This window comes from Aptenodytes patagonicus, chromosome 11 (genome assembly GCF_965638725.1).
Source record: "Aptenodytes patagonicus chromosome 11, bAptPat1.pri.cur, whole genome shotgun sequence".
Lineage (NCBI taxonomy): Eukaryota > Metazoa > Chordata > Aves > Sphenisciformes > Spheniscidae > Aptenodytes > Aptenodytes patagonicus.
Genome location: NC_134959.1, coordinates 2,005,402 through 2,023,076, shown reverse-complemented (window position 1 = coordinate 2,023,076; position 17,675 = coordinate 2,005,402). Strand labels below are relative to the sequence as shown.

The window sequence follows — 17,675 nt, the reverse complement described above, 5'->3', positions numbered from 1 at the left end:
TCCAAATTCTTGTCGAATTCAGTGACGTGCTTCAAACGGGGTTTATTTGGGAGCCGGAGCGTGTGCAGTTGGGAGCTGGCTGACCTACGCTGTGGTTTGCATTGCCAGCTGGAGCTGCCTTTGTTCCTCCTCTCATTGCCAAAGCCACGTTCAGCTTCAGTTCTCCGCTTGATTGCTGTAATTAAATTCCAGCCAAATATGCATTAACGTGTTCGTTCTGGAAAATAAAGCATTTAGTTATTTTAAGGTTAAAATGGGCTTCGGAAATAGCTAAGCTCTGCAGACCTCGCTCGTGCCCTGGTGACGCAGGATGCTGCTCCTCAGGGCTCTGGAAGGAAATTAAGCTGCTTTTGATCAGTCCGTCTTGTCAGTCTCTTTTACTCCCTCTGTAATTTTTTTTTTTTTTTTTTGTTAAAAAACCTCGTGGCATAGGCTTACCTAATTAGGGAGTTAATTCTCAAATGTTTCCTAAAAATTGGAATTTGGTGGAAAAAGGAGACAGGGATTCACACGTGTGCTTTGGTAGCGTATGACTCTCTTGCCAGCCACTCTCTGTGCCAAAGTGCGTTAGGTTTGCCTGCAGCGTGGACTGCAGCAGCCTGGGTAACTGTGCTGGGCTGAGGACGAACTCGCGTAAAGTGCCGTGAGCTGATCTCATGGCTCACCACCCCGAAGCAGTCAGGCTGCTTCTCTCCTTCCCTCCTCTGTTCACTGTGGGTCAGCTCTCGCGGTTGTTCAAACCCCACCATGGGCTGGTTGGACTCGCTGACCCAGCAGCAAACTACTTTTATTTTTTTCCTCTCCCTATCGAATTAAGGAGTTGAGTTGGCACATGGAGAGCTCCAACAGGCGCCAGATCCAGCACAAGACGGGAAGTGAAAATTACCCAGCTGTAAGAGTGAAAGTGAGGAGAAAGCCTCCCCCTTCTCGAGGTGAAATACATAGCTCAACCCACCCAGCAGTGCAGCACCAGGAGCAGCTATCGTATTCGGCGTAGCTCTGGGCAGCCTTCCTGCCTGATCTGGGCTGGGAGCCACAGGCCGGCTGCCCGCTGCCTCTTCTCAGCGGGCTTTCCTCTGCGAGCCTTACGGCTTCCTCCGCTTTCATCCCAGCAACTGCACGGTATCAGTATGTGGGAGTAAATTTGATGGAAACGTCGACCGTTTCGTGGCTGCTAGCTTCTAATAGTCCCTTCGGTAAAACTCGTACAGGCTGTAATTGAGATGTTAGTCTAAGGCAGATGGTGAGGATCTTGGCAGTTGCTCCGGCTTACTTTCAATTCTGACTCCTGAATTCCACTGGAGGAGATGAGCCAAGTGGCATCAGATACCAGTCCCTCGTATTAAGTTGAACGCGTTTATTTGGTGATGCTACATGTTGGGCACGCGGGTAACTCTTGAGGAAAGACTTTGAAAATGTCCTGACACGAGCATCATCTTTCTTTCTTGGCTGTAGTATGGTAACATATTTGCTGCTGAGTCAAAAAGCCAAAGCATGTCCAGGAATGAGGCTTTCTGTTGTGGTTTTCCTGGGGAAAAAACCTTTCCTCCAGAAAGTGACTTCATCGAGAGAGAATTGCATCAAACCAGGTAATAGGTGCAAGTAATGAGATTTGCTTTCACAGTCATCTTTGCTCCAAGCTCGCGCCCAAGTTGTGGAGTTCAGCGTAAGTTGTTCCCACGTGGGGTCAGAGCTGAGGTCCAGCTCCCAGGATGTGCTGTTGTTGGACGTGAATGTGGGCAAGTTGGGTTTTTTTGAGAGAGAGACAGAGAATAAATTCTGTACGAGACTTTTTTTTCTGAAAACTATTGCAGGAGAGAGTTGAGCCTGGAGAGCGGCGAGGTCGTTCATTAGGTGCTGGAGCGTGTCCAGAGAAGGGCAACGAAGCTGGTGAAGGGTCTGGAGAACAAGTCTTATGATGGAGCGGCTGAGGGAACTGGGACTGTTTAGTCTGGAGAAGAGGAGGCTGAGGGGAGACCTCATCGCTCTCTACAACTCCCTGAAAGGAGGTTGTAGTGAGGTGGGGGTCGGTCTCTTCTCCCAAGTAACAAGCGACAGGACGAGAGGAAACGGCCTCAAGTTGCGCCAGGGGAGGTTTAGATTGGACGTGAGGAAAAATGTCTTTACTGAAAGAGTGGTGAAACATTGGAACAGGCTGCCCAGGGCAGTGGTGGAGTCCCCATCCCTAGAGGTATTTAAAAGACGAGTAGATGAGGCGCTTAGGGACATGGTTTAGTGGGCATGGTGGTGTTGGGTTGACGGTTGGACTCGATGATCTTAGAGGTCTTTTCCAACCTTAATGATTCTATGATTCTATTAGTTGTTGGCTTTCACCTTTGTCACCTTGGACACTGCAGTGAAAAGCTTCTCGGCAGGTTTTATCCAGGTCTTGAGATGGATACTGCCTCTCTGCCCACCTGTGCCAGCAGAATATTCCCCCTGCATCTCCCAGAGCATGCAGACTGCGGTCCCTCGGGAAGGGACATCAGGCCAGGATGTAGTCTGGCGTTATTCCCAAGCACCCTCGCATGGTGTTCTCCTCGTCCTGTCTGCTGCTGTTTAGCCTGCTGCTTGATACAAGGTTTGTAGGCTGTTCCCGACCTTCTTTTTCTTCCTGCTTTGCACTTAGTTGCTTTGAAGATACTCCAGAGGTCAAGATGGCTTCAAAATGAGTCTGTACGGCATCTGCTGGGACGAGAGCTTGACCCCGGCTACGACTATTTAGTGTTATCAGAGTATAAATTATACGTCCAGTCTATCTCAACCCCGTATTCAGAGTCATGGTCGTCTTCCCTGATGAGACACTCAGATATAGTTGTGGCTATAATATGGAAAACTAGACCAACCCACCGCAAATAACATGTGCTGTGTTAAATAGCGTGTGTTAGAGCAGCACTGGAAGGGGTGATGATGCTAGATGAAGATGCTGGTGAATAATGCTGAGCCATAACCCTGCTTGGGACTCTCTTACTAGGCAGTCAGCAGTTTTGTGTGCTAATACGTAAGCGTCCTCTTCTGAAGCTGGAATGAGATTTGTGAGAGAGGTGAACGTGAAAGAAGAGTTTCTGCTCCCATAAAACCCTGTATATACCAAGATAGGTGTGGGACAAATTGTAAAATTGCTGTAGTTCTATCAGCACAGATAGGGAAAGAGTAGGATACTGCACTGGACTTTAAAGTCAGCATATACAAGTTCTGGAGTCGGGGAAGAGGGGAGAGGCCGTAGGAGTTTTAACTCTGTTGAGACTGTTTTAATACTGCTGAGCAAGGAGGAGATGAGACTTCTTAGGGACTAGTGAAGCCCTCAAAAGGCAGAACAGGCTGCTAACGAAGAGCTTTAATTATCCTGTTGTCTGTTGAAAAAGCGTGGCAAGAAACACAGTCCATAGAATTGTTAGTAAACTTGGAGGTTGCTTTTTTTTTATCTCAAAAGGTAGAGGAAGTTGCGTGGGGAGTGGTTGCTTCAGTCGTGTGACTAATGGGGTGGTACTGGCTGAACCCAACGATGGAAGGTGCCTTTCCTCCCCCAAATTCTCAGAGCGAGAGGGTTCATTATTTTGAGAAAAGGAATAAACGCATCATTGTACTGGTAATTTGATGAGCGCAGCAGACTTTGTAAACCTTTAAGCAAGCACAAACTTTGCCTAAAACTCGAGGGAGAACGTTATGAGCAGGTAATGGAACAGTCGTGGGCAGGTGAGAGTAAGGGTGAGGAAAAATCACAAGTTAAATCACCCATAGATAAGAGAGGTAATAAAGTCTAGGCCTGAAGAAACTCAGCTTGGAGTACTTAAGGAACTGTCTGATGCGGAAAAGTTAGCCCTGAATTATTTTCAGAGGGTTGTGGAGGAGAAGGGAAGCCCGGAGAACCAAAGAAAAAAGGGAAACGCAACTAGAGCCCTTAAAAGGGAAGGGAGGAGATGGAGGTACCTAGCCTGACTCATCACATCTGCATGGTTATCAACAGCAGGAGAGCACGTTTGACGGTGTTTATAAGCACCTAGAGAATAATACGGTGATAAAACAGCCGTTATGAACTGCTTTATGCTCAGCTGATGACCTAACCGTCCCATTTGTAAGGGTAAAAACAGATCAATGTGTCTTGGCTGTGGTAAGGCTTGTGACAGTCCCACGTGATGTTCTGATAAGGGAACTCTAGGAGAGTAATTCAGGCTGAATCTCTCCTCTTAGTGCCTGCTGGTTGTTTCCAGCAGTTTGCTGTGTCAAGACGGCGTTTCAGATGCACGCTCAAAGTCTGTCCTTAGTCTAGCTCTGTTCAGTATTTTCATCGCACTGGGGGCTGCCTACCAGGTTTGGGTTGCTCCAGCTCTAGCTACATGGCGTAGGCACGGGAAGAACCCGGTTTCCCATTCCCTTCCCTCTTACATGTGCTTGTGTCTGCTCCTCGGAGGCCAAAAGCCAAAGCTGAAATTAGCTGGTCGATCACTGCTTGGTCAGTGCGACAAAGTAGTTCACAGAACTTGCAGGTACTGCTGTTTTGATGGGCTTGCAGTCACTGATTTACAAAATGATAGCTGTTCTAACACTTCGTCACCCCAAAATGATGCTGAATATCCTGCAGTGGAGGTTAAGAGCTAGAACTGGTACAAAGGATGAATTTCTGAGATCTTTTCCTGGCCCTGTGCTTCTATTAGCCTTACTATATAAAAAAAGTCCCAGCAACTTAACCCCTCTTGTTTTCCAGCCGTCAGCCTGAGCCACCAAAGAAGGAGAAGGAGGCAACCACAATTACCACCACTCAGTCGAAGAGAGCAGATGAATGGAAGGACCCCTGGCGCCGATCCAAGTCCCCCAAAAAGAAACTCGGTGTCTCTGTCTCTCCCAGCCGTGCACGTAGGCGCCGAAAAACCTCTGCTTCTTCAGCATCTGCTTCTGGCTCTTCAAGGTGAGTGAAGGCGAAGAGCGTGTCGCATCCGAGCCTTGTTAGTGTGTCAGGGAATGCGGCATGACTCTTTCTTGTCAGTGGAAGATGTTGAGATGTTTGGGAAAGCAGTTCAAGGCTTGCTGCTCAGTAACAGCTAGGGACACTGGCATATAGGTAGCGAGATGGAAGCTAAAAGGGGGCACGTAACTGTGGGTGCTGTGATGCGATCTGTTGAAGACTAAGAAAAGACAGGTCCTTGGAAAAGTCACTCTTCAGGGAAATTAGACTTGGAAGCAGTCCAGATGATTAGTAGCTCGCCTAGATGAAAACTGACCTTAATGGGAGCAGAAGGAGCTGGGAGCTGTAAGAATTGGAGCCTCTTCACACCAGGAGTGCTGGAGGAATGAGGTGAGCCCACTCCAGGAAGAGCGTGCTGATGCCACTGGGGAAAAACTGGGGTTGCGGAGGCTTGACAGAGCCCTAGAGGGCTGCAGTGGAGCTTGGAAACCAATGGGTGCGAGATAAAAAACACTTTTCAGAAAGAAGCGCCCTGAATCTAGGGGAGTTGAGGCATAAGCTGGATCCATTTTCTTTAAATGCTTGAACTTGAAGCTCCTGAAAAGAGGGGGAAAAAGTATCAGAGAGGAATGAGGAACACGCTGAATTGAAGATATGGATCTAAAAACCAAAGACCTCCTGAAGTAGATAGCTTTTCTTGCTGGGATCACTGCACCTGAGATTTTTCTGTTTTCTCATATGCGTGTGACCCAACCTATCGGGGGATTGTCTGGTGAAAAGGCGTAAAATTGTGTGGAAGGAGTTCTCAAAAAGGGATGGAAGGTCATTAGCTAAAGGAGGGGAGGCCTATTCAAGGGCACAAAGCGGGTAGCAACAACGGGGTCCTCCCTAAAAGAAAAGGGGAGACCGGGGAGAGGCTGTAGTCCTAGCAGACCACCGAGGAGAAGGCAGGTAATTTTTGGAGGAGTGTTTGAGAACTTGGGAAGAAGGTACTGGAAGCAAGACCTTGGTCTCAGAGGACTTTTCGAGAGGTGCTGAATTTTAATACTTTTCTTTCAGGTCCTCTTCTCGTTCATCCACCTATTCTGGTTCAGGTTCCTCGCGCTCTCGTTCCAGATCATCTTCTTACAGCTCTTACTCTAGTCGCTCTTCAAGACACAGCTCTTTCTCAGGCAGCAGGTCCAGGTAATGGCTCCTTGGATTTGAAAGTAATGGTGTACTGTTTTCCAAACACTTGTTAACAGCTACTTTTGCTGCTACTTAAAAGCAAATAGCCAACTCTTGAAATAAAACATTCAAACCACTTTTCCTGAGTGAGGGAAATAAGATAGACTGCAAGGCAGCCTGCCGGTTTGGTTGTTGAATGAAGCAGATATGTCAGCCACCCCCTCCTCTCCCCAGTACTCCCACCCATGAGTACCGTGCTGTCGTGGCTGGGCTGTTTGCCATGCCTGTGGTAGCTGAGTGGTTGTAGGAGCCTGGCTGAGATTAACGTTTCCATCATTTGCATTTTATGATTGGAAGAAGTTACTGGCATCTCTTTTCTATTGCGCTGAGATTTCTATTTAAAGAGGCAAATCACATTTCTTTATTAAAGCAGTTGTGTCTTGTGATAGTCCTGACACTTCAAAGTAGCAATTCAGTGTCCCATGCTGATTAAACAGAGGCATGTTTATTACTCTGCCACTTCCTTGCCCCTGCAGACAGTTTCCCGAGTCTGGAATATGAATAGTAGGAGAACTGGCTCCCTAGATAGGCACCTCTTCAGAGCTGAAATCACACAGAAACCCAGAGTGGATCACGCAGTTGATGGGAGTGCACAGTGTCACTTTTGGAGACGTGGTTTCTCCTAGGAAAGGCTCAGGTGGGAGTTGATCTCGACGCAAGCGCACACGTGTTTCTGGGGAGCAGGCTGACCTTCCCCCATCCGCCCCATTTCAGGCTTTTGTTCCTTGCAGGACAATGCCAGGCATAGGTGATGCACTTCGATTAGCATGCCTCTCTCTGAAGGTAGGAGAGTGACGAACACCCAAGTGCCTAACAGTTCTTCAGAAAGCAAGTCGCCGAAGCGTCTGCCTTTCTGAAGTACTAGGCTGCAACAGGGGTACTTCCCGTCTTGACAGTGGGGTGAATCGCTTGAACGCCAGCATCTGGTGTGCTGTGCAAGTGGCTTGCCTCTTTGGTCAGTCCTGATCTTAGGAAACAGCTCTTGCCCTTTGATCTGTTGGCTGTGATATATTCTGCTTCATTTTTCTCCTTGTGTTCCAGAAATTGCAGATATCCAGTTAGATGTATTTTTTTTGTGTCTTTCTCCCAAGATTTTTTTTTTTTACTGCTGTTTAAAGGATTGTGGACTGCACTAGGAGTTACGTAAAGCGAGTTGAAACAGATCATGCTGAACTTGCAAGTCAAAATCCTACTTACTTTCTTGTAGACATACTCTCCCTAAGGAGAGAATACAGGGAGTATGGAGAAAGCCTCAGGTGTTGGTGTGGAATGCCTGAGAGAGTGCCTCTCTTGGAACCAACCCTACTTTTTCCTTTTGTTTTCTGTGTCTACCACTGGTCAGGTCACAGAAGTTGGTTTTGTTGAGCAGAACCCAAATATAAAACTGGGATAAGCTCAGACCCAAGGGGACTAGTTCCTGGGATGCGGTCACTAGCCGAAGGAGGGAGTGGTGGCTAAATGGACTGGAAGCCAGGAAAGCCCTTCTGCAGCCCCAGAGGCTGAGCTGAGTGGTGTGTCCTTCCGTTCTAGGTCACGGTCCTTCTCATCTTCGCCCTCTCCTTCTCCAACACCGTCTCCGCACAAGCCGCTTGCGAAGGCTAAAGGGGAGTTATTACCACCTGCTGGTAAAGGGTAAGGCTCCATCTCTGTTTTCATAACACGGTGCAGGAGAGGCTCCAAACAGTAGCCTAATTCCTGAGTCAGACCCTTCTGACCTGGTTGACAGTTTAAGGAAGAAATGGAAGATGCAAAATATGACCTGCATAGAAGAGTGCTTAGCTTTGCGTATTTAATTAAATGATGACACTTTCACTTACTAAATCCAAGTTAAACTGTACAGGTGTCCTTAAGTATTTCATAGAATCATTTAGGTTGGAAAAGACCCTTAAGATCGAGTCCAAGTGTTAACCTAACACTACCAAGTCCACCACTAAACCACGTCCCTAAGTGCCACGTCAAGGCCCCTGTCGTGTACACGAGTATTTTAAACACGTGCATAATTTACTATTTAAACATTCTGTGTTTGCAGATATGTTTATACAGGAGCTATAAGAAAGTTTAATTCATTCCTCTACTGTAGCTTTAGTTAATGCACAGCCTTAGAATAAAGAAATGGTTCAGCCTCCTCTACTCTTAATATTGGAGACAAATTGAAACAGTACTATAGCTATGAAACTGTTGGTTCAGCAGATTATGCCAGCGCTCCTGCTCTTTTAAATGCTTGAAGTTGCTATTTCACAAACTCCTGTAATACATAGTAAATTATGGATACGTTGGAGGGTGACACAACACCGTAGTGATGTCACCTTTTTTAAGGTGACCTGCAAATAAATTACACCATGGGAATCCCCCTGAATTCTCCGGAATATGGGACAATCCCCTTTGCCACACTTCTTGTGCCTTATTGACCTGCTTTTTTTTTGCCTTTTTTTTTTTTCCCTCTTCTCAACTGAGAGGGTTCAGCCCTTTAAGGACACGCTCTCCGCCTGCAGCGATCTCTTTACACCCTTCTAGTGCACATTGCAGTGCTGGTTTGGTAACACTTGACACCAGCCAGCAGCCTGCACTAGCGCTAGCACGGGGATTGTTTTCGCTGCATAACAACTCATGCAGCTAATCCTGTGTTCTGCAAGGGGTGAATACAGATATTCTTAAGCACAAGAGTTGGAATTAACAGTCTCTATTTTTGTACGCAGACAGCCACCTCCTCCCCAGTTAATAGTAAGCGTGACATCAGTGCTGGGGATGTTGAGCAGTAGCCAGCTATTAGAGCAGAGGTTGGAGTGCTCTGAGCCCAGAAGTGAGCAGCGCTGAAGAGCCAAAGCGATCCCCGTCTCGCCTAGTGGGTGCTAGATAAAGTCACAAAAACGTTGCGTAGCGGTGCTCTGCGATGGTGTTAGCCCGTCAAGTGTTCGGCAGGGTAACGCGAGCCAAGGGACGGGTCCAAGGGACATTTGCACGCGCGGGCTCTCTTGCACCCTGCTAATCCATGTGATGGAGTGAAAAAGAGCATTTTTGCATAAACTGTGTGCATTTGATTCTGAAGCCTGACTGGCAGATTTTAAGTAGGTGGATGTGTTTTGGATAAAAATGCACAGAATCAAACGGGTAAGAAACAGCGATTCCACGCAGCCTACTTCGTTGGTTAATTTACAAGTCGAATGTCTCCAAAATTGGTTGTTGTATAGTAACTTGTCTCTGAAAAGGTGACTTGATTTAGAACGTGGGAAACAGATCCCTTTAGGGGAATCCGTGTTGTTTGAGCGTGTTTTGGTGAAATAGCCAAGTGTCTGTAGCTACGGTAATCATATCTATGTAATATTTAGTCAATGACAAACATGAATGCATTTCATCGCTTGTGAGAATGTCTGTGTTCCGCATCTACCGAGTTTGATCAAGCACATGAAAATTTTAATTTTTGTAGTGAAAAATCTGTGAAGAAACTAGGTGCCCTTCCAGTCCCTCAGCCACTCACTAAAATTACAACAGCTGCACCGGAGCCAGCCAAACCAGGGGATAATCGAGAAGCAAGAAGGAAGGAACGTCAGACAAGGACTCCACCCAGGAGGTAAGAAAGCTGTGGGGTGGAGTGAGGCTCGGTCTCCTGGAAGATAGAGCAAAATCCTGGGTTTCTCTCGGGAGTACCAACTACAAGGGCTCTCCAGTATTAAAGGAGAAATCTGTTTCCTGGGGCAGGAGGGAAACGGGAAGAGGGGGAAGGAGTTGGGGGGGAATGCTAGTGACGTGCCACGGCAAGTGGCTCCTGCCTCTGAAGGCTGGTTGGGGGGTGAAGTAGGTGGAACACATGAAATGTGTCAAAAGGCAGGGTCTGCAGTGCAAAAAAAGACATGTTTGAGAGCTGCTGGTTGCGGAGGCCGTGCAGCAAGGAGGCAGAGGTGCGTTTTGTCCAGAGAGCGGATCTGACGTGTTGGAGGGTCGAGGTGTGTGGTGATGGGTTTGGACCCTGTTTACTCTAAACACGTGCCAGTATGGAGGGAGTATTTCTGTGTGGTCCCAGGAGCTGGTTTGTCAGCATCCAGCAGTACCACTGGAGGAGAGGAGGAAAAACTCCGCTACTTTCGCTGTCCCCAGTACACAACTTGCTGGCTCCCCTGCTCTACTTTCTCTTCCTGGCGTCATCCTGTGTGACTAGTTTGAACATTTCAAGTGACTTGTTCTGTCTGTCCTAACTGTTTTTGTTTCTTCCCTTCGCATTTGAAATGAGAGGCTTCTGACGGTTTTCAAACAAGGAGCATTTGTCTGTATTTAAATATGTTTATCAGGCTTAATCCATTGTACTGTGTTTAAAAACTTTACAGGATAAATGCAGGTAGCCTTGCCTGCTCTTGGGGGGACACAGAGGCAGCTAAGCACAGCTGAAACTCATCCTGCATCCTTCTTAGGTTAGAAGTTTTGAAATAGCAGTACGGTAACTATGTGTCTGGCCTGTGGAAGCAGTAGTTTGGTGCCTAAGAAACGTATTTACTAGAAATGTCTGTTTTATGAGCACACAAGGAGACTGAGAATATTTTATGCTTGCAGTAAGGCATATGTGGTTTTCTCGGATCGTTGAATGATGCTTTTTGTCGGTGTGTTTTGAAGATGGCTGTAAGCCTGTTTTCCGTTCAGGTTTTCAGAAGCATCCTGAGTCAATTCTTAATTTTGCAAGGGATTACATCTCCTGTTTCTTCCCAGTAGCTAAAGAAAAGGCCTGGGCTGAGCAGTTATGTCTCCATAGGTGAAAACTGATCATGACAGTTTCTTTTCCCCAGAAACTCCATCAGTTCTAATTTCCATTTCACTTTAACTAGTTAATAACAATCTTGGATGTCTTTAGCCACCTTCCCTTATTCTTTATTCCAATCTTGGGGTTTGGGGGGTTTTTTTATGCTTATACCCACACAAACCCCACTGCCCTACACTCTCCCTGCCATGCAAATGACAAAACAGATCTATTTATTTTAGTACTGGTGTGTTAGTCACAAAAAATGTGTATGATTATTTGTATAGCCTGAAATACAAGGTAGTCCCACTGTGTTACGCAGTTAGCAAATTTTCTTTGCGGGAAGCATTTGCTTCTGGTATCACTACAGGTTTAAGGTGCTTTAGCTCATTCTTTTCCTGACTTTCATTAGCATTATTCAGTCTTGCATAAAACATCTACTGTGCAGAACACAGATGCTTCCTCAGGACTGGGAACGCAAGGTTGAGAAGAACATCTGAAACATTTGCAAAGCACCAATCTTGCATACAGTACGGGACAACAGCATCATGCTCGAACTGTCCCTAAACAGTTTCTTCTAACCCCGTTTCACGGCGGAGCGCAGCGAGGTGAGGATGTCGTTTGCTGTCTTGCAGGCGGACTATCAGCGGCAGCATCAGTGGCAGTGCCAGCAGCTACAGCGGTTCCAGTTCCCGATCTAGGTCCTTGTCTCGGTCTCTCTCCAGATCTCATTCTAGATCATCGTCTGCCTCAGTCTCCCACTCCCCGTCTGGGTCCAGGAAATCCAGGTACAGCCTCGACCCTTCGTAACCTTTGTTGAAGTAGGAGGAGGTTATAACTATTCTTAACCGTTGTGGTTTCTTGCAGCTAAAACTCTCTCTAGCTTCAAGTGTGAGAAGCTATAGGTAATTAGGATGTGAAACAAGATTGTTTCTTTGTGTGGTGTTACGAATCCTGAGTCCTGAATCGTGACAGTAGTACAATGCTGGTAGTGTCCTTGTGGCTTATTCAAGGAGACGATCTGTTATGTGTGCCGAACTGCCCGTTCTTACCTAAATTATGACCAAAGCATCTCCTCATGGCCAGGGTGATCCCACATCCTAATTTATTTACAAGGTAACAGTTTTAGGCTACGGAGCTTTGCTCTTGTAAACCTCTACTACCTCTGGCTACTGAATGTCCTTAGGGAAGATGCTTGGCCTGTCAGGAGAGGGTAGGTCCTTTTGCTTCGGTAGGTATTTTTACTTTGCTGGTAAAGTTGCACGGCCAGTTCCCTTTGTCTTTATCCCCAAGTGAATAGTTATATGGCTGTTAGTCTGCGGGATTTGGAAACAGCTAACTCCCTCCAGTAAAGAGTCATGAAATAAACCTCTTTCAAGTCCTTTGTTCTGTTTTTTTGCATCTGTTCGCACACAGGAATCCCTGAAACCTCACAAGCAGCCCTGAAACACGACGCTTCCCTGTGAAACAGATTTAGAAGTAGACCAATAGTGTAAAACTAGTGGATTAAGTAGGACTTGGCTCTGATCAGCGGTAATTCACATAGCTGAACTCTGTGAAACTCCAAGGTTCAACATCCGCATTATTTTACGGAAATACAAACTTGTTTACTACATGCTTGTCGCATTCATCAGATCAGGCAGGGGTGATGCAAGAGGTTCAGAGAGCGCTCAGGCACGCTGGCTCTGCACTGCCCTGCCGTACGGGGCTTGAGAGGAGAAGATGGGGAAAACTTAATGCAGGTGTTGTGTGGCACCGGGGCCGTGCTTGCTGCTTTTACAGGTGTGTGGAAAAGGAGGAAACATAGGAAATACAGTCTGTGCCCAAACCAGATTTGCTGTCACAACCTTGTAGCCCAGAGCTTTCCTGGAGAAGGAGTTTATGGCTCATCCGGTCGCCATTGCAGCAGTCGATGAGGCCTCTCAAAACTCGCCTCTGTCAGGATACCAGCGGGTGGCAACTTTGCAGCTTGTTCCAGGGCTTGTCTGTGCTGCGGCTGCCGCAGCCGTTCAGTCACAGGCAAGCCAGCTTCCAGCGAGTGAGCTTGGACGTTGCTGGCAGAGCAGTCGCTGGAGCGCAAAAGTCGGTGTGGCCTGCAGAACCTGCTGGAGAGGCTGCCTAAATATTCATGTAGTTAGCGTACGCCTGGTCCCGCGTGGCAGTGGCTGCGGTGCCAGCCGGCCCCCAGCTAGCTGGGATTTTTGGAGCTGCTTCGGTATAGTGATGCTGCAGTGGTGGTGTGCCCCTGAAGGGGAGTCTGATGCATAGCACTGTATTTTTGTCTGATACGTTTCTAAGTAGAAAGTCATCCTTAATATACTGATTGCCTGACGTTTTTAATGTTGTGAATCCATTAGAAGATAGCCATCTTACAGGCACTATTAGAAGGTAGCCAGCCATATGATAGGCATCTTCCCTGTCATTATCAGTCGTGACAGTACGTGCATCCTCAAAACAGGCAGCTGGGCTCTCCTGTACCCTGGGGAGCTGGGCAGGAGCTGTGGGCTTTGGGACTCCAGGGCTTTTAAAGCCTCCATGAATAAATGTGTGCCAAACAACAAAAACATTGCCAGGGAACTCTTGACCTGAGCCATAACACTGGCCTGTACATGATAGCGCACACGCTGCTCTCACTTTTTGTTTACCTGGGGAAACAGTGACCTGTTTACATGTTGCCTTAATCCTGTTTATAAATAAACAGTACTTTCTAGACTTGCATCTAACATGTTTGGGATTTTTCATATCGTCTGCGCCCCAGGAGACACGGCCTTTGTCTCTTCCTGGTTATTGCCTGCCTTAGCAGCTTTCTGACATCTCAGCCATGCAGGGCAATCAAAACAAAGGTGTCTGTCTCATCGCTGCCTGGTTCTTGTTGCATTCGTGACTGTAACGGGCTGTTGGCTCTTTCCAGGTCCCTGAGCGTGAGCAGCGTTTCTTCTGTCTCTAGTGCCTCCTCTAGCAGCAGCTCTGTACGCAGCGCCGACTCCGAAGACATGTACGCGGACTTGGCCAGTCCTGTTTCCTCAGCCAGCTCCCGGTCCCCAACCCCAGCGCAGCAGAAGAAAGGTAGAGGTACCTGGTTTGGTATTTTCTTCTCCAAGGGGTCCTGGGAAAAGAAGGGGGGAGCAGAGATCTGTGGGCTCCAGGAAAATTGTTGAGCAGAGGCAGACGCTTGTGGCTGGCGTAGACTAGGGGAGCCCAGAGGCTTCGCCTGAGGAGGGTGGGACCATGGAGAAGAGAGGCTGTGGAGCAAATACACGTTTGCGTACTTCCACCCATGTGTCTCTGGCTGTAAAGATGCCTTTTCCTGCCTGGGAGTTCTGCCTGATGCCCCCTCTCTTACCTCGTTCTCTTTCACCCTTGCGAGGTGATGCTAAATCTTCTGGAAAACTCCAGTATCACGTCGCTCCTCCTCTGTTCTTTTAGACCGTAGCAGAGTTGGCGGCAAGAGCCTTTTGTTCTTTGTCTTTTATGTTAAGTGTCCTCTCTGCGGAAACTCTGGTTTCCTGAATCTTTTAACCTTGGGGCCACGTGCTGTGCTAACTGGTGTGGGCTTTTTCGGTCCCTGGAGCAGCATCCTCCTGCCCTGCCCTCCAAAGGGAGGGCAGGCGAAAGGAATCGGTCGCAAATCACTACATCTGCTCTCTGGTTTCAACAGGAAAGTCAAAAAAAGAAGATAGCGCTAAAGAGGAGAAGCGGAAACGGGACGTGCCTGCTCAGCTCCTGAAATCGGCCAAGCCCACCCAGGGGAGCAAATCTCAGCAGCTCCTCCAGACCCAGCAGCCCTCAGCCCCCCAGTCTCAGCAAGGGGGCTTCAGCGCTCACAAAGAGATCAAACTGACGCTCTTGAATAAGGTGAGAGGTGGGGTGGGTGCGATTCCCTCCGCACGGGGCGGGTCCGAGGGGCGGATGGGACGGATACTGGGGCTCAGGGCTGGCGGAAGGGGAGCTCCAGGCTCCGTGCTGTCGGGATGAGCTCAGCCGGGTAGGTCTGCAGCTGGGATTGAAGGGTGGCAGACAGAACCAGTCTGACAGCACACACCCTGTGGTGGCTTGAGTTTGGGGCTGTGTTGGCGGCTCCCCTGGGGCACATTCCTGCTGCAGCTTCAAGGGCTCTTCCCCGCTTTCTCGAAGGCTGCAGCCGGAGCACCGAGGTGAAGGCGTGCACGGCGCAGTCCCACATGCGCTGGGGCCTTGCCCACTGAAAGCATGCTCCCCGCACGCTTCCGAGCAAGCTCTCCTCCCACTGCCTGCTCTGGAGCGAACTGCTGACGAGTCACTAACTGAGTCAGGAGGTAAAAGTGGTGATTGCCTCGCCTCTCTGGGGTGCCTGCCACACCAGCCGTGCTTTCCACGGGGAGCCTGGCTCTTTCCCCTTTACGACTGAGCCTGATGCCCCAGTTCGGTGCCTTTGGCTGAGATTGCAATCCAGATCGTGTGGGAGAGTTCAGCCTCGTGGGGTTTTGTGCCGGAGCAGGGTGTTGGCCCCAGTCACGTGGGTAGGTTCCTGTTTTTGAAGCATTAATGTTTTTTTCTGACAGTCCAAATTCCCCATTGCAGTCTGAGGCCGCAGTTTTCTCTACTTCCCTGTGCTATGACGTGAGGCGCCTTTATCAAGTCTGTGAAGCATGCTCCGTGGGGAGGAGTATGCAATTACACATAACTACCATCTGGCACGGTCGGATCCTGGAAGAAGGCACGGCTCCACATGCCTCCTTGACATTTGCTATCCTTGGTGCTGCCGAAAAAAAACCTCTACAAAATGCTGCTATTTTCCTGTTTCTGGCAATTATGAAAATAGCCCGTAAAACACAGTGCAGCGTTAGCCCCAGTGCCGGAGGATGTTGCTGTTTGCTTACGGTGGTAGGGGAATTACACGGTGCCAGTGATGGTTGGGACTGGTATGCACAAAGAGTTTAACAGGAGACGTGCTTGCGTGAGCGAGCCAGCGTATCACGGGCGCCCGTCACAGGAAATAGCTCTGCCTGCTTCCCTCCCCAGAGGGAAGTGGCTGCTCAGCTCCGTTGTCTGTTTTAATTCCATTTCAGGCAGCTGACAAAGGAAGTAGGAAGAGATACGAGCCAGCAGACAAAGACAGGCCGACCTCTCCTCCAGCCAAACGGGCGAACCTGTCACCTGACAGAGGTGAGACATCAGCCGTCCCAGGGACTCCTGGCCTGGCTGGGTTCCTGCTCTGCCGCTCGAGGCGGCGCTCCAGCGACAAATGTCCCGTGAAAGTCTCTGCTGCAAGAGTCCACTCGCTGGAGAGGTTAATTGCAGGCATGTGTCCTTCAGAGCGTGCGATTGTCACCAGATAATGCGGGCGTATTAGCTGTCCTGCTGCAAAAACACGGTGGAGGTGAGACGCTCCGGTTTGTGAAGTAAGCGAGGTGAGGTCAGCCCTGGGCAGGCCGAACCCGGCCTTGCCTAGCTGTCTTGTGGTGCACGTTGTGAGTACCTTGGCTCCACTATGTCTGTGTAAGTCCACTGCAAAAAAAAAAAAAAAAAGCCCTGGCTCTGAAGACGCAGCGTGCTCATCTCCGCTGTAGATACGCATCCGTCCCATAGCGGCCTCCTGTTCTCTAGTAACGTCGTTGGATGTGGCTGTGGAAGTCATAGGGTTTTCCCTTACTGTATCCCGGGGTCTCCTCTGCCTTGTGTTTCAGTGCATCGCAATGGATCTTAGTTCTCCTGATAGAAAGGTTTGTGGCAGTGCTTAGAAAGGGCACACGGGCTGCCAAGGCTCTGGGATGGATGCAATAATTGGCTAGATCACCCGTCCTGCGAAATGAGACGATTTCCCCACTTGTGTGTGGCACAATCTGATCTGCCCGGTATGTTTAGAAAGACACGGGCTTTCCAAGTGTTCTCCTGTGTCTGAATCCTCAGCAGCAGTATGAGCACCTCAGAAAACAGAGCTGGCACGCTGCATCGAGAGGGACCTAAATGCCACACTCCAGCCTCTGCTGTCGCTGCTGAAAAACAAAGAGGGGGAGTCGTCAGCCAGAGGTGCTTGGTTTTGACGTACAAGCCAGCATTGACACGTGATGTTGTTTTCCCTGTTGTCTCGGCTGTAGGTGTATCTTGTTGACTCTGGGTGCCAGCCAGAAAAAATTTCTGTGCTAATAGCCTGGTTGCATTCAACTCCAGCAAAGGCAGCATGGAAGGGACTGGGTGAGGTTGAAGTTCACTAGGATCTAGTTCACAACTGCTGCTGAGCTGCAGACAAATGAATGGGCCGACCTAGCAAACTGTGCTGATTTTGTAGATACATAGATGTAGATGTAATTATATACTTTATTTGTTGTCTGTACGTTATAAAGCATTTTTAAGCAGTGGCAAATGGGACACAAGCCCTGAAGGCAACTCAGCCTGACCTCCCAGTGGCAAGCGTACCCTTGACTGAATTGGGACTGAGCAAGGGGCACCCTCCGGCGTGCAGCTTGCGCTCCAGTGTCGCAGCGCAAAGCTGGTTGGTGTTTGTGCCCCGAGTCTCGCTTCCCTGTTCTGTAGCCTTGCACGCGATCAGATCTGCAGTGTCTGCAGCCTTGTCCTTCCCACGGTGTCAGTCCTCAGGAGCAGAGGGCTGCCCTAACACACGCAGGCGGCTGCTGCTCCAAGGAACTGAGTGCCTTTGCTCTCTGGAGTGCTACTGAAAGTTGAGATCAGCAGCCGCCAGCGTTACTGTCCCGGTGCAGTATAGCAGGGCGTGCTGCTCGGCTCGTCCCCGGGGCTCACGGGCAGCCCTGCGGGCACACAGGCTGCCTTCCAGCTATAGTTGCCTCTCTGTGCGCTGGGATAACAGCGGTTGGGAAACCCGCT

The 17,675-nt window shown here is 48.9% G+C and overlaps 1 protein-coding gene across 8 annotated transcripts in view; it reads left to right on the top strand.

Moving 5' to 3' along the window:
- Window positions 1–17,675, top strand: part of ZC3H18 (zinc finger CCCH-type containing 18) — a 49,568-nt gene that overhangs the window by 28,703 nt on the left and 3,190 nt on the right. For 5 of the 8 annotated variants that reach the window (XM_076348941.1, XM_076348939.1, XM_076348937.1 and 2 more), the window contains 8 exons: window positions 4,706–4,906; window positions 5,963–6,088; window positions 7,661–7,762; window positions 9,555–9,698; window positions 11,489–11,641; window positions 13,765–13,925; window positions 14,512–14,708; window positions 15,902–15,998. In XM_076348941.1, the coding sequence (XP_076205056.1) occupies window positions 4,706–4,906; window positions 5,963–6,088; window positions 7,661–7,762; window positions 9,555–9,698; window positions 11,489–11,641; window positions 13,765–13,925; window positions 14,512–14,708; window positions 15,902–15,998 (1,181 nt within the window). The remainder of the gene's footprint in view (window positions 1–4,705; window positions 4,907–5,962; window positions 6,089–7,660; window positions 7,763–9,554; window positions 9,699–11,488; window positions 11,642–13,764; window positions 13,926–14,511; window positions 14,709–15,901; window positions 15,999–17,675) is intronic. The other 3 variants (XM_076348938.1, XM_076348936.1, XM_076348940.1) reach the window with 2 other exon arrangements.